The sequence below is a fragment of the Carcharodon carcharias genome, chromosome 9 (assembly GCF_017639515.1).
Source record: "Carcharodon carcharias isolate sCarCar2 chromosome 9, sCarCar2.pri, whole genome shotgun sequence".
Classification (NCBI taxonomy): Eukaryota; Metazoa; Chordata; class Chondrichthyes; order Lamniformes; family Lamnidae; genus Carcharodon; species Carcharodon carcharias.
The window spans coordinates 7,024,250-7,046,338 of NC_054475.1; the positions used below are offsets into that span (position 1 = coordinate 7,024,250).

The 22,089-nt window shown below is 43.4% G+C and overlaps 1 protein-coding gene across 1 annotated transcript in view; it reads right to left on the reverse strand.

Moving 5' to 3' along the window:
* Positions 1-21,842, reverse strand: part of LOC121281726 (polymeric immunoglobulin receptor-like) — a 39,353-nt gene extending 17,511 nt beyond the window's left edge. The window contains exons 1-6 of the mRNA XM_041194634.1: positions 21,808-21,842; positions 21,077-21,279; positions 17,546-17,872; positions 7,090-7,413; positions 5,999-6,307; positions 328-651 (exon numbers count right to left, since the gene is read on the reverse strand). Of these exons, the coding sequence (XP_041050568.1) occupies positions 328-651; positions 5,999-6,307; positions 7,090-7,413; positions 17,546-17,872; positions 21,077-21,134 (1,342 nt within the window). The 5' untranslated portion in view covers positions 21,135-21,279; positions 21,808-21,842. The remainder of the gene's footprint in view (positions 1-327; positions 652-5,998; positions 6,308-7,089; positions 7,414-17,545; positions 17,873-21,076; positions 21,280-21,807) is intronic.
* Between the last annotated feature and the right edge of the window lie 247 nt (positions 21,843-22,089).

A 22,089-nucleotide genomic window follows, 5' to 3' on the forward strand; every position in this document is an offset into this window, starting at 1 on the left:
AATTAGGCCATAACAGCACAATTCACAACTGAATCTCCTAGCAATAGGAATAATGATTAATTGAGACTTTGTCAATCAAACTCTATTTCATTTTCATGGGATTACTAGAGTATCTGCAATGTTTACACATGTTTTGGGGATATTTTATGATCCTGATAATTTCAAAGAAAATTCAAATCAGTGGCCTTGTTCAGAACTGTTAAGGGACCAAGCAGAGTGAAATTTGTCAATTGCAGTTGCTCAAAGTGACCTTAGGAACGTAACCAGTTTGTATAAACATTAACTAAACATCCTGTTACAATATTGTATGTTTACAGTAACACTTACCAATGCTGCTGATTTGTGTGACATAAGTGCAGTTTTCAACTGCTATTTTGAAGACTGACACATTAACCATTTCACTGGATTTTTCTCCCTGATTATTTGAGGCTGCGCAGTAATATTGATGATGTTGCTGTTTGAAGATTTGACAATGTAGATCCAGTTTATTGGTGTCAGAGATCTTTGAATCTTCAGACAGGATCTTTTCATACCATGTGTACTGAATGGGAAGAGATCCCTGGACAGACTCACAGGAGACAGACACTGAACCCCCAGAACATGAGACATTTGCTGGTGATGAAAATCTAAGCACAGGAACAGACACAAATTCTGTGGGAAAGAAACAAACATTCAGATGCTGACTGAGTGTCCAAAAAAATCAAATACTTTTCTATTACCTTCACTTCTACATCTCTTCCAGGACCTGTCATGTTGGAATCACACATCGAGCTCTCCATATCTCTCCATCCTCCTCGCAGTCTGAACTACCATGTCTGTTATTATATCAGAGCATAGCAGGACTCCAAATCAGGACAGCAGCAATGATACAGAACAAATTGAAATTCAGTGCCAACAATTTCTCAGTAACGGGTAACAATGCTGTTTAATTGTTTGCCCTTCGAATGTGAACCAGTTGGATAGAATCGTGGATAAGCACAGCAGAAAAGGAGGATAGAGATTGGCAAGATATCTGTGACATCTTTTGCGGATTAGACAGGGGGTGAAATTGTGATTAGTTCCATTTAACTACAGCTAAAATGGATACTTGGACCCAAACATTAACGGAGGAGTGGGGGTTATGTATGTAACTGGGAAACCAGGGTGAAATTTTCTGTGCCCGCTGGTATCGGGCCTGCTCAGCTGAGTGAGTGGACAATATGGTGAGAAGGCCAAAACTCAGCTTCACAACGTTGTGAAACCAGTTTGCGATCATCTGCTCAGCCCATCAATGACAGGTCGTGTTTCCCAACATCGGATGTCAGGAACCTCATTGTAATACATCTGCATATCATTATGAGGCCAGCCCGCCTGAATCATACCCCCCCCACCCCCACCCCCCCCCACCCCATGCTGGATCGTTCACCCACGGTGGGTAAAAACGCCAACGTGTTTCACAACAACATTTATAAGGCGTGCACCTGGCAGGCTGCACTTCACTCGGGACCTCAAGGTTTGTTTGCCTACCTTGCGTCGGTCAGCACTCACAGTCATCAGCGCCAGGCTTCATAGACAGCGCCACATCACCTTTAGGGGGCTCATGGGCAGGTCTCTACCTACCAGACCAGTCGTAAGGCGGGGTTGGCCTTTCAATAGCTGTAGGGTTCGGGTTTGCGAAAGGGGAGAAGTGGTCTCAGGCAAGGGAAGAGGCTGCAGGGCAAAACCTGTTCTGGGGAAGGAGGGTATCCCAGGGTGTGTGGAGGGGGCACATGTTGACCTGTGCGAGTGGCCTCAAGGTGGTGAGGACAGAGAAGGCAGTCTCCAGAGGAGATAAGGCCAGTTGGATATGAGAGGATATGTGTGTGGGAGTGGGTGTTGATGTCCCTTGAGCTGGCAGTGAGTGAGATGCCAGGGAATGTGTGATGGACTTGAGCCTGTGAGTTCAGAGTGATGAGATGGGTGCCTTACCCTGGTGGCATGGAAGAGATCAATCATCCTCTATCTACATTGGATAGTGAACCTCTTCTGTACAGCATTGATCACCAATACTATCGTCTACCAAGCCGGTGTGGTATTGTTGCTGCCCCTCCTGCAGACAGAGCGGGGGTAAAGGACATGATGGCGGGACTCCACAGCATCCAAAAGGCGCTCGTGGGATGCGACACTAAACCTGGGGGCTGCAGCCTTCCTGCCTTTCGGGAGGGGTCAGGTCTTCTTTGCCGCAGTCCTGGGCTAGAAGCGCTGAGAGGTATGTGCACAGCTGTACTTTAAATGTGGTGCCTGGCGTGGTGAAGCAGTGAGGTAACGGTGTGGCAGGTGAATCAGAGCCTGCTCGCCATCGAAATGGTATGTTTCCCCGGAACGCATAATTGTGAGAAGTTGCCATTGCTTTCAGAAACAGGTTAGGCCAAAATTTCCTTGGCTACTGGACAGTCTCCCTTTGAAATGTCACCGCTGATAAGTCTGTCCTTGGGCACTTGTCTACTCAAACTCCCAGATCCATTGAAAAATTAAGATGGGTGACAGGGATTAGGAAAGGTATTAGGCCATTCAGCCCATTGAGTCAGTTCCGCCACACATTTGGAGTAGGGCTGATCTTCATTTTAAATGCATTTAATCTCATCAGTTCCATAACCTTTCAGGATGGAGGAGGAGAAGGAAGTTCAATGGACCATTAGTTGCTCATTGCTGCTGGGATACCAGAGATGCCCATTAGCAGTTTAGTTAGTGACAAGCACTGGACCATTCTAACACCTATACCCAATGGCTTCTCTCATTCTCCACTGTCAATCCCACATGTACAAAGCAGACTGTAACCAACTAACCAACCACTGTGCATCTCCCATTGGTCCCTGTCAATTCATGTCTTCCTATTCGTTAACAAGCATATAAAGAGGCAAGTTGCCACAAAGGAATAAAAAATAGACAATCTGGGAAGCGGTACCAGATAATCAATTTAATGTGAATGAACTATATAAACAATAGAGTAGTTATAATGGGAGACTTTAATAATCCTCATATAAGCTGGAGGAGTAATAAATTAAAGGGTAGAGAGGGGGAAGATGTTCAGGAATTATCTACATGAGTATTTTTCCACTCCATTGAGGAAGAGGGCATTGGTGGATCTGGTTCTGGAGAAGAAGGTGGGTCAAATGTGTTATGACCAGTGGGTCATAGCCCTGAATTACCTATGGACATATTGAACTTTTAAGTAAAACTTGTTTTTGAAAAAAGGAAATACAAGCAAAAGCTGCCTGAGACTGAGGTAACCAATTGCTGGAAAATTCCTATGTGGTTACTTGACCAACTAGTTCAGAAAGAACAGAATGTCACAACTAAAGGTGTGACATGACCCACTTCAGACAGATGCACTTCAAAGAAATAGAGACAATGCAAACTGTGACCTCCTGTGGTTGCAGAGATAATGGAACAATGATTACCATCTCACGCGAGACCACCTCCTGTGAGTTATATCCCAGATTGTGGACATGATGCGAGTTCAAAGGAGAGCAGTTTCTGGGTAGAAAACATGTTTGCTTTTTCCCTCCAGGAATACACAGGAAAAGGGGTTAAAAGCCACCTACAGCCCTAGTTGTGGGTGCTGGCCTGGTGTTCTCTTCTGGTGTGCGAGTGCTCTGAAGGTCATAGCTGAAGAACCCAGCTGGGGCATCCTTCCAGCTTGCAGGTAAAGCCTTTTCTCTGATTGCTAGAAGCAAGTCACAAGTCAGCAAAGCCAGAGTCAAACAGGAAACAGGACAACTCCTTTCAGCTAATTTGCAGAACCAAGAATCTCCAAACCACCTGCTCAACTACCAAAGTCAGCGCTACCAGAATCATCCAGCTTAACGGCCGCAACGTTTCACCATCTACTCCTCACGGACAAGCCAAAGGACTGATTTGTATATCTTTCTAACTTTTATTTTTGGACACAATTTCTCTATTCTAATCTGTCTATATGTGTGCAGTGTTCTTATTATTTTCATCTTGCATTTCAGTAACTAATAAACTCACTCTTTCTTTGACTCAAGGAAGCCTGGTTAAATTAGCTCCTTTTAGAACATAAACATATTGAGACTGGGAAAAGATATCGATGAGGCAAGGGACACTTTATGAATTAACCTTGTGGTGACCAAACTAAGGGGTTGAATAAGGAAAGGGAGCCAGTTCATCCCTTCTCACCCTGGAGCATAGCAATTTGGGATACCTCGTCTGGGATCATAACAAATTGGGGGAACTTGCCTGGCACCGGTCATAACAAATGTCAGTTGGGGAACAGTGATCATAATATCATAACGTTTAGGATAGACATGGAAAAGAGCAAGGAGCAATCCAGGGAAAAAATAATAAATAGAGGGGGTGCCAATTTCAATGGCGTGAGAATGAGTGTGGCACAGGTAGATTGAAAACAAAGATTGGCAGGTAAAACTGCATGGACAAAAGGCTACCTTCAAGAGGATTTAGTTTGGGTACATTCAAGTTACATCCCCATGAGGTGGAAAGGGAGCACAATCAAAACCATAGTTCCCAAGATAACAAAAGAGTTAGAGTAAGATGAACAAGAAGACAGGTGCATATGGCAGATGTCAGGACAATACAGGTGAGAACCAGGCTGAATACAGGAAGTTCAGAGTGGGAATGATAAAAGAAATGAAAGAAGCAAAGAGAGAGTATGAGCAGAGACTGGCAGTTGATATAAGAGTCTTCTATAGGCCAATAAACAGTAAAAAGACAGTAGAAGGAGGTGTGAGCTCTATTAGCAACAAAAAAAATTGGATTATACAAGGAGGCAGAGGTCATAGCTGAGGTAGTATATGCCATTCTGTATACCATCTAATTAATTACCACTCATAAGGCTCCTCCTGCAGCCACTGAGGCATTTCCCATGCTGAGAGAGGTCAACGTCAAGTGACCAAGTGCCCTAGTAAAAGAGATGGGGTGGGTGCCTTGTGTTTGGGAAGCCTGTGTCCAGCAGAGACCCTTTCACCCAATGCAATTCCTTTCCCTCCTGTCCTGTCCACTCTGGACCCCCATTCCTCTCACCGGGGCATGCCAACCTGGTCCCAGCTGGACCCCAGACTCACCTTGATCTGGGCGTATGGGTCCTCTTCTTAAGGGGACCCGCTGTAGTGCCAGCAGTGGCCACAGCTCTGGGTGGCACTGCGGAGACAAGAGAGCTGTCATTCAGGAGGCAGTTCCTCTCTGATGGCAACAGAGGGCCTGCCTCAACTCAATTAAAAAACACACATGCAATTGGCTGAAAGGTATGATTCTGTGAGTCTAAATATGTCAGGCTAATGCTTGACTAGTCAGTGGGAACAGCCCTCCTAATTTTGTCACAAGCCCTCGGATCCCAGTGAGGAGGACATGGCAGGGTGAACAGGGTTGGACGTGAATCTGTCAGGTCTGGCGCTAGGTCAATGGCAGATCATCTGTGCAGTTCTATTCTTATTAACCTTTCCTGTAGCTGTTTGCAATTGATTGGCTTGCTAGGCCATTTCAGAGAGCGGCTAAGTGTTAACCACATTTCTGTGGGTCCATTCAATTGTCTGGCAGCTCTGAAAGGTGCGACTTCCTCCCAAGAGAGAGACGAAAGTCACTCCTCCAAACACATTATGCTGCACATGGCATTAAATAGCTGTGGGGCTGTCTTCAGGAACATAGGCAGGGTCTCTTTCAACTTTTTAGCCAGGGGGAGGGGAGTCCAAGGAGTGATAATTCTGACCCCATGGCCGGTCACAATAGGGAGGGGCCTGTAAAACACGGCCAGCCATTCTATACTACATTGTTTTAAGCAGAAACGAAAAATCCCACCGCTGTAAAATTCTGCCCCATGTCTCAGGATCATTAGTCTTGGTCTCCGAATTTATTCCTCTAACATGATCATTGAGATAACTGGCGTGTACCCGCAGGACTCTGCATTGCTGAAGACCTTCTGGGTATCGGAGCTGTCATGTTTCCTCTCAGATTAAGCATTGATCAGACATTTCAAAGCAATAAATAAAATCACTGAGAAATGTACCATTAGTTACTTGAAGCTCTACAAGGAACATTGAACCGGGACCAGATTGTTCAACACCACAGCTGTACCATCCTGCATCTCCTGGTTGAAGATCCTCCATAGTAACAACAAATATTCCTTGTGTCTTGTTATCTGTGATTGATATTCTCCCTCGCTGTCCATGCTGATCATTTGATTTCACTAAAACTGCGCACCGGCGACTCCAATATTTCACATCTGACTGGTACAATTTGTCGTAGTGACAATCTATAGTGATCGCTCTTCCCAAAACTCCTGTTACCTTCCTTCTTGCCCACAATACATTTGGATCTGAAAAGACAACATTTCAGAAGTTGACAGAAAATAATTGCTTAATACAGATGCATTTTAATAAGGGTTACCAGTATACAGAGAAATCCACTACATCTACCAACCAGATGAAATCGTTGCATTTTGAGAAGTTAGAAAACATTAAACAGCCTTATTACAGCAAGGGATATGCCAATAATTTAATTTTCAAGTTTATTCTATATTGTTATGGTGTCAGTCATGGTTCCTTATTAGTATATTATCTCTGAGTCAGTAGATTCTGGGTTTCAAGTCCCACTCCAGAGACATGAGCACGTAACACTGGCTGGCATGCAGAACTGTAGGACCGTGGGACTGCTGCACTGTTGGGTGTGCTATCTTTCAGATGTGACATTATACTGAGACCTTCTGCCCTCTCAGGTGGGTGTTAAAGTTTGCATGGCAGTATTCCAACGAGGATCAGAGAAATGCTCCCCAGTCCTGGTGAAAGTTTATCCCTCAAACAACAATTGACAGAAAGTAGATTGTCTGGTCATGATTACATCGCTGTTTGAGGAAGCTTATTGTGCCCAAGTTGATGCTGAGCTTCCTACATCACAACAGTGGCTACAATTCAGATACAGAATTGACTATAAAGCACTTTAGGGTGTCATGAAGTTGTGAATAACACAAAATAAACACAATTCTATTTTTGTTTCAAGCTTAGAGGGTAGAGTACTGGCAGAACTTAGCCAGTGACCAATTCAGATAGACATTAATTGTTTTTAAAAATTACAATTATTTAAGCCGAAAGTAATATTCACCAATTCTGTTCATTTTTGTCACATACGCGCAGTTCTGCCCTGATCTGTTGATCACTGACACATTAACCATTTCACTGGATTTTTCTCCCTGATTATTCGAGGCTGTGCAGTAATATTGATGATGTTGCTGTTTGAAGGATTGACAATGTAGATCCAGTTTATTGGTGTCAGAGATCTTTGAGTCTTGAAACAGGGTCTTTTCATACCATGCGTACTGAATGGGAAGGGATCCCTGGACAGACTCACAGGAAACGGACACTGAGCTCTCAAAACATGGGACATTTGTTGGTGATGAAAATCTAAACACAGGAACAGACACAGATTCTGTGGGAAAGAAACAAATGTTCAGATAGTGACTAAAAAATCAAAAAATCAATTATTCTACAAATTTCAGCCCATCAACATTTCATCCAGGGTCAGTCATGTTGAAATCTCAGCAACACATCTACCTCTCCATATCTCTCCATCCTCCTCGCAGCCTGAACTACCATGTCTACCATTATATCAGAACATCAGGACTCAAGATTAGATCCTGAGCCAGGAGCCATGGATTTACATTAATTGATGGAAGGATTAGAGGAGATTTGTGGAGATTTTTTGTTTCACCCAGAGGGTGCGGAAGCTCTGGAACACACTATCTGAGAGGGTGATGGAAGCAGAAACCGTGAACATAGTAAATAAAATGGATCTACACTTGAGATGCTGTAACCTACATAGCTATGGATCAAAAACTGGATGGTGGGATTAGCCTGAGTCACTTTTTGAGATGTCGTGGCACTGAATCCAGGAACTGGACTCAATGATCCTCTTGCTGGTCACACTCATATTGATTTGATGTCAGCAGCGAGTGAAATATTACCATTTGCATAATGATCACTTAGAAAGGTTTTGCCTCAACAGTTCTAACTCTCTACATTTCCAGTCTTCAAGTGCCCTGCAGGAAGTGATCGAGGGAAATGAATCTGCTGAAGACGTCTCTTCCTCTGAGGGAGCAGGGTCATTGGCCTCAGTCAGACCGTGCACCAGCTCAGATACTCACACTTTGCTGGGATGATGTAATAAAGGAGGAAGTAGCAACATGGATATGAAATTGACTAAGTGACAGAAAACAGCAGCAATGAAAAGTGGTCTTTTGGATTAGATGAAGGCAGGTCATGGTGTCCCCCAGGGGGCAATACTAAGAAACTCCTTTTCTTGATATATATTAAGGACTTGAAGATGGGTGTACAGGGATAATTTCAAAATTTGCAGATGGCACAAAAATTAGAAATGTTGTGAACCATGAGGAGGATAATTATAGAATTCAAGAGACCATACACAGGCTGGTGGAATGTGGGGACATGTGGCTGATGCATTTTATTCAGAGAAGTGCAAAGATATACATTTTGGTATGAAGAAGGAATGGAGGTTATATCAACAAAATGGTACAATTCTGAAGGGTTTACAGGAACAGAGAGTCCTAGGGTTTATATGTGCTACTCAAGAAAGGAGGGAGAGGGGAAAAAAGGAATTACAATCCAGTTAGTCTGACATGAGTCGTTGGGAATGTGCTGGAATCTATAATTAAGGAAGTCTTGACAATTCATTCAGAAAAACGTAGTATGATTAGAACTATTTAACATGGTTTTTCAAAATTGTAATCCTGTTTCAGAAATTTATTAGCGCTTCAGAAGATCGAACAAGGAGGGTAGATAAATGGAAACCAATGGATGTAATATATTTGGCTTTTCAAAAGGCATCCTCTAAAGTGCCACATAAATGTTTATTACACAAGGTATGGAGTCAAGGAGTTATAGGTGACAAATTAGCATGGAGAGAGTGCTGAATAATGAAGAAGAAGCAGAAGGAAGGCATAAATGGGGCATTTTCAAGTTATCAGAAAAGACATGAAAGGAAGAAGAGGAGGATTGGCAGCAGTATTGGTAAGGGAAGCATTGCAATGCTGGAGAAACAGGATGTCCAAGAGGTTTCAAGGACAGAATCAATTTGACAAGAGCGAAGGAACAAAAAGGGAGCAATTGCATTGTTTGTTGTAGTTTGGAGACTACCCACTAGCGGGAAGGATGTAGAGGAACAAATCTACAAGGAAATTACAGAGAGATGCAGACATTACAGAGTAGTTATAATGAGGGACTTCAATTACCCAAATGTAGACTGGGACAGTGGTAGTGTAAAGGGTAGAGAGGGGAAAGAGTTCCTCGAATGAGTTCAGGAGAATGTTCTACAGCAGTGTGTATCCAGCCCAACAAGAAAGTGCATTCTGTTGGACCTTGTTCTTGGAAATGAGGTGGGCCAAGTTGATCAAGTGTCAGTGTGGGAATATTTAGGAGACAGTGATCATTGTATCTTAAGGTTTAGGATGGGAGTAGAAAGAGACAATGTGCAATCCAGAGTAAGAAGAATTAACTGGGGGAGAGCCGACTTCAATGGGGCAAGAACGGAACTGGGCCAGATTAGACTGGAACCAAAGGTTGGCAGGAAAAGCTGTAGCTGGACAATGAGCTACCAACAAAGAAGAAATGGTTCAGGCACAGTCAAGGTATAATCCCTCAAAAGGGAAAGGTAGGGTAAACAAATCCAGAACTCCCTGGATGTAAAAGGAGATACAAATTAAGATAAAGAAGAAAAAGTGCACTTATAACAGGTGTCAGGTAGAAAACACAATTGAGGACCAAGCGGAATACAGATGATTCAGAGGGGAGGTGAAAAAGCAAATAGGAGAAGCAAAGAGGGATTATGAGAAAAAAACTGGCAGCCAACACAAAGGTGAATCCCAAAGTCTTTAACCGGCATGTAGATTGTAAGAGAGTGATAAAAGGAGTAGTAGGGCCGATTAGGGACCAAAAAGTGTATTACACACAGAGGCAGAGGGCATGGCTGAGCTATTAATTGAATACTTTGCATCCGTCTTTACTGGATAAACTGTTGGTACTTAAAGTTGACAAGGTACGGGGGCCGGATGAGATGAATCCAAGGATATTGAAGGTAGTAAGGCTAGAAATTGAAGGGGCACTGGCCATAAACTTTCAGTCTTCCCTAGACTCAGGGAAGGTGCCAGGGGACTGAAGAATTGCAAACATTACATTCTTGTTTGAGAATTGTTGTAAGGATAACCCCAGCAATTACAGACCAGTCAGTTTAACTTCAGTGGTGGGGAAGCTTCTAGAGACAATTATTCGGGCTAGAATTAGTAGTCACGTGGAAAAATGTGGGTTGATTAGAAAGATTTCTAAAAGGGCAATCATGTTTAACTAGCTTGCTGGAGTTTTTAGAAGAGGTAACAGAGAGGATTGTGAGCGTAATGCTGTTGATGTGGTGTACAGGGACTTTCAAAAGGCTTTCAATACAGTGCCAAACAACACACTTATGAGAGAAGTTATAGCTCATGGAATAAAAAGGACAGTAGCAACATGGATACAAAATTGGCTGAGCAATAGGAATGAGGATAATGATCAATGGATATTTTTCAGGCTGTAGTGAAGTTCCCCAGGGGTCAGTGTTGTGACCCATGCTTTTCCTGATGTATATTAATGATCTAGGTCTTGGTGTACAGGGGACAATTTCAAAGTTTGCGAATGATATGAAACTTGGAAGCATTGTAAACTGTGAGGAGGACAGGATAGAACTTCAAAAGAACATAGAGAAGTTGGTGGAGTGGGCAGATAAGTGGCAGATGGAGTTCAGTGTGGAGAAATGTGAAGTGATGCATTTTGATATTGGGGAACATGGAGAGGCCATATAAAGTAAGGGGTACAATTCCGATGTAAAGTGATTGACAAAAGAGCCAAAAGTGACAGGAAGAAAAACTTCTTTATGCAGCACGAGGTTATGATCTGCAATGCATTGCCTGAAAGGGTGTTGGAGGTAGATTCAGTCTTAGCTTTCAAGTGAAAATTGGATAGGCACCTGAAGGAAAAGATCACAGTGCTACAGAAAAAGGCTGGGAAGTGGGACCAGCAAAATTGTTCTTGCAGGGAAGCAGTACAGGCTTGATAGGCCAAATGGCCTCCTTCTATGTTGCTACAATTCTATGATTCTACCATTCTTCCAGTGAGGCAAATGATTTGATTTCCCTGTGGTGAACTGCACATCCTAGATCAACAGGAGCAGATGGTGGATGTAGGAACACTAGCAGAGAGACTGTGTCAGAGGACACAGGACATTTCAGGTCCCTCTGCCAATGGGAACACTTTCTCTCTATCTGTTCGGCCAGATGCAGATGGGGGCCTTTGATGAACAGAATACTTCTGGGACAATTGCAAAGAATGTGTATGTGCAGGCAGGCTTTCCATATTGCACACTTGCAGAGAGATTGTCTAATGCATGAGCGGCATGATAGCTTGGCATTGGTCGCCCTTCATCCCACTGATCTAGAGTGAATGGTTTTCCAGTGAATGGGCCATGACAGGCGGGGATGGTGAAAGGGGATAGGGATGAGGCAATTTGGCTCAAAGTGCTTTGACTTTTCATCTGTTGCCCCCTCACCCCACTTCATTCAATACCCCACAGTCTGACCCTGCACACATGAAGTTCGAGCATTTATTGCCCATCCCTAGTTGCCCTTGAGAAAGGGGTGGTGAGCCACCTTCTTGAACTGCTGCAGTCTATGTGGTGTAGGTACACCCTGTGAAGCAGAGGGCCTGTGTGTAGCAGCCCGTTGCTGCAGCAGTTGCTTTCTCATATTGGTCCTCATCTGAGGTCCAAAATAAAACAGTGTAAGTGTCACTCATGCTGATCTGATTGATAAAAATGCCAAAATGAAATGCAGAAGTACAAATTAAGCTCCACAATTCTGAAAGTAACTTCTCTGTAATTACAAAGAATAAAACCATTCACACAATCAGGCAAGAAATCAGCAGTGAGGTTTCAGTGCTTATTGACATATTTTCCAGTCATGTCTTCAGCCTCCCAATTGACTCAGTCTTTTGGCCTTGCATTCTAACCTGTGCACCCACAGTTAGATTTCACTAATTGTATTAATTGAATGATTAACAGACTGAAATTGATAACCTGCCTCTCCTTAGGGGTTCGCTCACACACACAGACTGACATGCTGCAGTTATATATGAATGTCGACAGGTTTACCCTGCTTCCCAATACACTGTTACTTTCCGTGCATCTAACCCCCTCTACACCCACCCCACCCCCACTATTCACTCCTAAACCCATCTGATACTATAAGGTACAATTACGAACAACTTGCTGCTCACTTTGTTAATGTCTGACCATCAGTTATATTCTGAATGTAAGTATCTGACAGTGTGATATTTAACACGCTTCTAAAGCAGAGAATTGTGCTGCACATACCAGGTGGCACCTTTAGCAATATCCTGTAGTTTGCACACGAACAGGAGAGAGAACATATCCTGAGTGGGGCACAGCAAAGTGAGAATTGAACTTTAATTTTGCTTTAATTTTTATAAGTTCAGTAGTCTAGTTAAAAGGTTGGTAAGGTAGCTGATTTAGCTGACTGTGTGACAATTAACTGTCAACCACCTGAAGCCTGATTAGGGCCTGAAAAGGTGTTAATTACTATTTGAAGCGAAACTAGTGGTGAGTCACCTCAGCTCTATTTAAGAAGGCAACTATCTAGAAGCACATTACAGTGTCCTTTGGCTTGGCCTAAATAGCCAAGTAGTTATGGTACTGGGTTTGTAACCCTAAGATCAAGAGTTCAAATCTCACAATGGCAAACTATGAAACAATGTAACTTCATCTGAAAACAGATGGAAACATGTTTGTACTCAAAAGAGTTACAGTGTACTTTGGCTTGGCCTAAATAGCCAAGTGGTTATGGTACTGGGTTTGTAACCCCAAGATCAAGAGTTCAAATCTCACAATGGCAAACTATGGAACAATGTAACTTCATCTGAAACAGATGGAAATGTGTTTGTACTCAAAAGACTTACAGTGTGCTTGTTGCAACAAACAGTAAAGAGAGCATATCCAGAGTGGGGCACAGCCAGAGTGGGTATTGGCAATTTGGCGCAAAGCGGGAATTTGATGCATAGGGGACGAGGTGCTCTTTAAATTTTTTCCTTGCTATCCAACTTTTTAAATCTTCAGAGCATGGGTCTTGCCCTGCTGCAGCAGTAGAGGCTACAAGGGAAAGGCATCACTGGTAAGTAGTGGGTAAGGTATTTACTACTTTAATTGCTTATAGCTTAAGGTCTTTTTGTGGTTTACAGTTTGTGTATTCTACAGTAACAAGGATCAGGAAAGAAGGGCCCTAGAGTAATTGACTTAAAAGGTTTAATTTAAAGGGATAAGTCGTGGCAGGAGCACTCAGAGCCATGGTGTGCTCCTCGTGTTCCATGTGGGAAGCCGGGGACATTTCCAGTGCCCGGGACCAGCTTGTGTGCAGGAAGTGTGTCCAGATGCAGCTCCTGGAAGCTTGGGTCCCTGTGGAGCATCCACGAATCCGAGAGCATTGTGGATAGCATGTTTAGAGAGGTGGTCACACTGCAGATGAAGGGACTTGGGGAAGGAAGGGAATGGGTGACCACCAGGCAGTCCAAGAGAAACAGGCAGGTAGTTCAGGAGTCCCCTGGGGTCCCGCTCACAAATCGGTGTTCCATTTTGGAGGCTGATTCCTCCAGGGAGTGCGGACAGAGCCAACCTTCTGGCACCACAAGCAACCTGTCTGTACAGGAGGGGAGAAAGGGAGGAAGAGCAATAGTAATAGGGGATTCTATAGTCAGGGGAACAGATAGGTGCTACTGTGGCTATCAGCGTGACTCCAGGATGGTATGTTGCCTCCCTGGTGTCAGGGTCCGGGATGTCACTGAATGGCTGCAGGGCATCCTGAAGGGGAAGGGTGATAAGGCAGAGGTCATGGTACATGTTGGTATCAATGACATAGATAGAAAGAGGGATGAGGCCTTGCATCAAGAATTCGGAGTTAGGCAGTAGACTAAAAAGCAAGACCTCTTGGGTTGTAATCTCTGGATTACTCCTAGTGCCACGTGCTAGCGAGCTCAGAAATAGGAGAACAGTGCAGATGAATACGTGCCTTAAGAGTTGGTGCAGGAGGGAGGGTTTTAGATTGTTGGATCTCTGGAGCCGTTTCTGGGGAAGGTGGGACCTCTACAAGTGGGATGGCCACATCTGATCCAGAGCAGGACTAACATCCTTGTGGGCGGGTTTGCTAGTGCTGTTGGGAGGAGTTTAAACTAATTTGGCAGGGGGAGGAGACACAGAATGTTAGCAGAATAGGGACACATCATAATACAGTAAAACAATCAAGTCAGAGGGAGTACAGCTGCATTAAGCTTCAAGGGAGTAAGGCAAGGCTGGATGGCCTCTATTTTAGTGCCAGGGATATTACAGGTAAAACGGATGAGTTAAGGGTGAGGATTGACACGTGGAAATGTGATATAGTAGCCATCACTGAGACGTGGTTGAGACAAGGGCAGGATTGGCAGCTCAACATTCCGGGATATAGAATCATCAGGCGAGACAGGGGAGGGGGTAAAAGGGGAGTAGGAGGCATTGCATTATTAGTTAAGGAGTCAGTTACTGCAGTAAGGAGAGATGATATCTTGGAGGGGGCATCGAATGAAGCTTTGTGGGTACAGTTTAGGAATAAAAAAGGGGCAGCCACATTGTTAGGTGTTTATAGACCCCAGATAGTCAGCAGGAAATTGTGGAGCAAACATGTTCACAATTTGTGGAGCTGTGTAAAAACAATAACAATAGGGTAATTATATTATGTGATTTCAACTTTCCCAACATTAATTGGGATAGACATAGTGTTAAGGGCTTGGATGGAGTGGATTTCTTGAAATGTGTACAGGAGAAATTTCTAACTCGCTATGTAGAGTGTCCAACAAGGGATGGCGCAGTGCTGGACCTAATTCTGGGGAATGAAGCCGGACAGGTGGCTGAGGTGGTGGTAGGGGAACATTTTAGTGATAGCGATCACAACATGGTACAGTTTACATTTGTTATCGAGAAAGAAATAGACAAGTTGCAAAAAAATGTTTTGGATTGGGGGAGGGTGGATTTTAGTAAAATAAGGCAGGATCTGACCAAGGTAGATTGGGAATAGTTACTTGTGGGGAAATCTACAGAGGAACAGTAGGGGGTGTTCAAAAAGGAAATGGGGAGGATACAGACTCAACATTTTCCCTCTAAGGTGATAGGAAGGAGTAACAAACCAAGAGAACCATGGATGATCAGAGATATTCAGGTGACCATGAGAAGGAAAAGAGAGGCGTTAGCAGGTACTAGGGAAGCAAATCAGCAGAGACATTAGTGGAGTACAGACAGTGCAGGGTAGAGCTTAAGAAAGCAATTAAGAGAGCAAAGAGGGGATATGAGAAAGCTCTGGCTAGTAAAAGCAGGGAAAATCCCAAGACATTCTATAAGTATATCAATGGGAAGAGGATAACCAGGGAAAGAGTAGGGCCCACAAGGGACCAAGGGGGCAATCTATGGGTGGAGCCAGAGGACATCGCTAGAGTGTTGAATGAATATTTCATATCTGTCTTCACCCAAGAGAATGAGGATGAAGGCATCGAATTCGGGGATAGAGACTGTGAGATTCTTAAGCAAATTGATATAGGGAGTGACAAGGTATTGGAGGTGTTGGCAGGCTTAAGAGTGGACAAATCTCCAGGTCCGGATGATTTGTGTCCCAGACTGCTGAGGGAGGCAAGGGAGGAGATCGCAGGGGCTCTGACCCAAATTTTTAATTCCTCTCTGGCCATGGGGGAGGTGCCAGAGGACTGGAAAACAGCTAATGTGGTTCCACTATTTAAGAAGGGTTGTAGAGATAAGCCAGGGAACTAAAGGCCAGTGAGTCTTACGGCAGTGGTAGGGAAACTATTGGAGCAAGTTCTGAAGGAGAGTATCTATCTCCACTTGGAGAGGCAAGGTTTGATCAGGGATAGTCAGCATGGCTTTGTCAGAGGGAGGTCATGCCTAACAAATTTGATTGAATTATTTGAGGAGGTAACCAGGGGTGTAGATGAGGGTAGTGCAGTTGATGCAGTTTATATGGATTTCAGCAAAGCCTTTGACAAGGTCCCACATGGGAGACATATAAAGAAGGCAAATGCACATGGGATACAGGGTAATTTGATGATGTGGATTCAAAATTGGCTTACTTGTAGGAGGCAGAGGGTGAAGACAGAAGGATGCATTAGTGACTGGAAGCCAGCGTCCAGTGGCATACCACAGGGATCTGTGCTCGGTCCCCTATTATTTGTCATTTATATAAATGACATAGATGACTATGTGGGGGGTAGGATTGGTAAGTTTGCAGATGACATAAAGATTGGCTGGGTGGTTAACAGTGAGGTTGAGTGTCTTGGGCTACAGGAAGATATAGACGGGATGGTCAAATGGGCAGATAAGTGGCAGATAGAATTTAATCCTGAAAAGTGTGAGGTGATACACTTTAGAAGGAGTAATTTGACAAGTATTCAATGAATGGCACGGCACTAGGAAGTTCTGAGGAACAAAGGGACCTTGGCGTGTGTGTCCATAGATCCCTGAAGGTGGAGGGGCATGTTAGTGGGGTGGTGAAAAAGGAATATGGGACACTTGACCTTATCAATTGAGGCATAGATTACAAAAGTAGGGAGGTCATGTTGGAGTTGTATAGAACCTTGGTGAGGCCACAGCTGGAGTACTGTGTGCAGTTCTGGTCGCCACATTATTGGAACTATATGATTGGTACTGGAGGGGGTGCAGAGGAGATTCACCAGGATGTTCCCTGGGATGAAACATTTAAGTCATGAAGAGAGGTTGGAGAGATTTGGGTTGTTTTTGTTGGAGCAGTGAAAACTGAGGGGCGAACTGACTGAGGTGTACAAGATTATAAGGGGCATGGACAGGGTGGATAGGTTCCGGCAGTTCCCCTTAGTTGAAAGGTCAATCACAAGGGGACACAAGTTCAAGGTGAGGGGCAGGAGGTTTAGGGGGGGATGTGAGGAAAACTTTTTTACCCAGAGGGTGGTGACGATCTGGAATGTGCTGCCTGGGAGGGTGGTGGAGGCGGGTTGCCTCACATCCTTTAAAAAGTACCTGGATGAGCACTTGGCACGTCATAACATTCAAGATTATGGGCCAAGTGCTGGTAAATGGGATTAGGTAAGTAGATCAGGTGTTTCTGACGTGTCGGTGTAGACTCGATGGGCCGAAGGGCCTCTTCTGCACTGTGATTCTGATTCCAAACAAATTGTTAGTCTGATAATCTTTGAAGTTCTTGATCAGAAAGTTGGACAGTTCACTTTTAGTTCACTTGTAAAGTTCAACTCTGACATGTTGGACAGGCCATGAATTGGGTTTGGGTAACATGAGTCGGATTTCCCGACCTCTGCCCTTTACCTTTAAGACTCTGCATTGCTGTGGAGCCTCGGGATATCGGAGCTGTCATGTTTCCTCCCAGATAAAACATTGATCAGACATTTCAGTCAAGAATAAGAAATAAAATCACTGAGAAATGTACCGTAAGATATTTGTAGCTCCACAGCAAACTTTGGGTCAAGAGTTGGGCCAGGTTTATCAATACCACAACAGTACCATCCTGCATCTGCTAAGAGAAGATCCTCCATAGTAACAATAAATATTCCTCGTGTCTTGTTATCTGTGATCGATATTCTTCCTCGCCGCCCACCTGGATCATCTGTTCTCACTAAATATGAGCATTGATCAGTCCAACCATGACACCAATATTTAATGTTTTGCTGGTGCCGTCTGTAATAGTTACAATTTATTGTGATCGTTCTTCCCACAATCCCTGTTACTCTGTCTTTTGCCCACAATGCACCTGAAACTGAGGAGACAACATTTCAGAAACTGGAAAGTAAATAACTGCATAATGAAAGCCTATAGATATGAATAAGATTTACCACTGTTTACAGAGGAAACTCTCCATTACATCCATTCATAATACTCTTTCTGGTTTGTGGTGAAAGAAAATATTAATGTATTAACTTACCATCGATGCCAAGTACTTCACAGCCAAGGAGTTATTTTTAAAGTATAGTCGCTATTGTTATTGTGTTAACTTGTGGCTCAGTGTTTGCACTATCGCCCTGGGTCAGTAGTTTGCATTTTCAACTCCCACTCCAGAGAAGGTCAAATGGTACTAAGTGAGTTGGTATGGAGGAGTAAGGGCAAATGGTGATGGGTACTTGTGTTGGCACTGAGTTGGCATAGGTAGTATGGGGCAATGGGGGTGTGTAGAGGGGCACTAAGTTGGCATTGGGGTGTAAGGACCATGGAGAGTGGGCAGGGTGTTAAATTGGAAAATGAAATAAGTCAATCTTAAAACAGATATTAAGATGTGCATTAGTAGCTGTAAAAATACACAAATACAGTTATTAGAGATAACAGCTTTAAGTGTAGTTGTTAGAGCTCTTTCTTAGCATAATGGGAAACATAGCTAACACTACTGTGGTACTGTGAGAATCTACCTAACAATCACAAGTCATAAAATTTAATGAGCTTCGCAGGATGAGTAAACAATTGTTAGAGTGATAACAGCATAGACTGGGAGGTCTTAGAAACAAGGCATTCTCCAGCCTTGCAGTGAGATAATGAGATATCTGCTCATTAGGTATATAACTGGAGATTGTGCGAGCAGTATAGTGAAATGTGATAACTAAAAGATATAAATATGCTACGCCAACCATGTATTGTCAGAGACCTTGGAATAATCATCCACAATGATCTCTTCCAACAGTTGCTTGAATAAACCTTTTGTTTACTGGAACTCTCAGACTGAAATGGACTCATCTATTTAACACAACAGAGGCATTGGTTGGCAGAGGTTGGCATGGATGGGCCACAGTGAATGTGTGTGGGAATGAGGGGGTAATGGGTGAGGGCTGGAAGGATGTCTTTTGTTTTTTCACAGTATTTTTTCTATTTAAGCACAATGCCAGGGCACAGAGGGGGCCTTGACCCCAGCCCATCTCCACGCCTGGCAGCCTGTGGATTCGTTCTGGTGGTCCCCCCTCGACTCCTTTTTTAATGCCTCCCCCCGACCAAAAATCCCACCTGAGGGTGGCCATTTTGAAAGGTGATGTTCGCCAATTCTGGAAACCTCCGAACTTGGTGCACACAGAACAGAGACCAAAATCTGGGACCCAGTCTGCCACACAGGTCGATGCACAAATTTGCATTGCTCTAATTCAAAGAAGGGGAGTACTCCCCAGTCTAATGGTCCACTCTTATCCCTCAACCAACAATTAATAAAAAAAAAGAGAAATCTGGTCATTATTATATTTTTGTTTGTGGGACTTTGCTGCACACAAATAGACGGACACTGTTTCAACATTACAACAATAACAACACCTCAGATAAATCATTGGCTGTACATTGCTTTGGGAGACCCTGTGGCTGGAATTGGTGCTATATAAATGCAATTCTTTAATTCCAAGGGCAACAACAACTTAAATTTATATTTCTTCTCCAATTCATTCATCACCATGGGAACAATCAAAACAATTTCTATCCTTCAAGTATGTTGACTGCAACTTGTACTGGAGCAGGAATTGGTGAGGGAAACGAAGATGGTTCTTACAACCAGTAACACTGAAATGAAAGCAATTGGGGATTGGTAAGGGAAGATTCAGAAACTTGGAGATTGATCAACGAGCAGGTCCTTGAGGGAAGTGAATATAAGGTTATTCCCAATGTTACACTGTAGAGAGGTAAGAATAGAAAGGCAGCAGAAATAATTCTCTGGATGGAGAGTAGGTTCAGAAGTAAAGTGTTCCTGGCACAATGGGGCCAGTTCTGGATAAGGAACAGGCAGTACAACACAGGAGGAGTTTACTTGGACAGTTATCAAACCAATAACTTTCCCGAGAGAGGAACTCATGCTGGGAGGAGAGTTTACACCAAAATGGCAGGAGGGAAGTTAACGCAAGATGATGTGGCAGAGAGAAGAACAGAAAAAGGAAAAGATGCGTGAAAGATAAAGAGGGTGAATGGAAGATCAGTAAGATCAGATCAGGCAGAGGAAGAATTGAAAGGAAGATGATTGTCAAACAGCCAGAGGGAGCTTTCACTGGAGTGTGTATGATACAGGAAGTATCCTGTATAAAATTAATAAATTAGAGGCATAAGTTTTTTATGGGAGATTTGATGGAATGGAATTAACAGAATCGTGGCTTTGAGAGAGTGAAACGGGGGGCAGAATGTTTCTGTTGGCGAGCTAGGGGGCAGGGCCCACTTGCCGATGTGAAAATGACACGGGAAGATGTTGGGGGGAACTGCTGACATCATCCCGTCCCATTTAAATATTCAGGAAGGAGGGTGGACAGCGAAATCTGCTGCCCGCCCGCCAACCTGTCAATGGCCAATTGAGGCCATTGACAGGGCAGTTAAACCAATTTAAGGACCTGCCCGTCCAACCTTAAGGTTGGTTGGTTAGGCCAGGAGACCCGGTGGGCTTCTGGTAATACACGAAACCTCATCCACTGGTGGGATGAGGTCTCATGTCTGTTTTTAAAAAGGTTAATAAAGTTTTTGTGATATTTATTACCATGTCCCATCTCGTGTGACATGGTCACATGAGGGGGACATGTTAACAATTTTTTTATTTTTCTAATTTTAAAGTTTCAAACGCTGTCAGCGCTCGCCCTGAGGCAGCACTTAGCCTCAGGGAGCTTTGCGCGCTGACATTTGGGGAATCCCCCTGGACCTGTACAGGAAGTGCACGGTCTTAATGTAAAACGGCAGCGGGGCCCGTTTCGGCAGCTGCGATCGGCTGACCACCAGCCAACGAGCCAGTGGGGCCCACCCCCCCATCAAGGGCAAGATTCTGCCCTGGGAGTTTAACAATTCTGGTTACGAAATAAATTCATAACACCATGTTGGGAAGAATAAATTCAGAATATTATTTAAATAGTGACTAACTGTGAATGTTTGCATCCAGGAGGGCCTGAGTGTCCTTGTAAATGAGTGACAGAAACTCCACGTTCAGGGACAGCAAGCAATTAGGAAGGCAAATGGGATGTTAACTTACCTTCCAGAGAGATTGGAGTGTAAGACTGAAGAAACCTTACTACAATTTTACAGGACATTTGAGAGGCCACATTTGTGTGCACTTCTCCTCACAGAAGGAAGGACACAACAGCTCTGGAAGGAGTGGAACGTCAAATCACTAGACTGGTTATTGGGATGGTGGATTTATTTAATGAGAGGTTGAGTATCCCAGGTCTATATTTCCTGTAGTTTGGAAGAATCAGAGATGATTGAGTTACCAGGATTGAACCCAGGCCATTAGCATCATTCAGCATCACACACAATTATTAACATGTCCCCCTCATGTGACAATGTCACACGAGATGGGACATAATAATAAATATCACAATAACTGAGCTAACCAAACCCCATAGTTTCCAGTATATATGTTGGACATCAAATGACATAAAAAAGTTAAATTTACTGGATTAAAATGTGTTACTTTTGCATTTCATTCTGTCACTCATGTAACTGTTAAAAAATTAAATAAGTTATTTATTTTGTATTCACCATTAATAATACAGTTTACTGTACATTGATAAATATTTCTGTGGTGCAAAAGAATTAACAAAATAGGTACAAGACTTCATAAAACAGTCATTCATATATTTTTGCTGAGTATTTTGTACCTTTACATGTCTCCAAGTATTTAAACTTCTCTACTGTATAAAGCGTACACTAGAGTTAATCTAACACTGATTATCTGAATAACCAGCTCTGACTGTTACTCACCAGGCACAGAACAAATAAAAGGAATCAGAATCCACATTGTCATATTCTCAAAAAGGATTGATCAGTACTTGTCGTCTGTCACCCAGCTCTTAGTTGTCACATTGAAAGGTTTATCCAATAAAACTCAGATGAAGAATTTAAATCAACTGGAAGATCGCAGCAAACCAGGTCCCAGAAAATTCCATCCTTCATGTGCGTTAAGAATGAAGCTGACAGCTGACCATTGCTGTCACTTCCTAGCTGCAGATCTCTTTCCAATAGACGGCACAGCTCTACAACAAA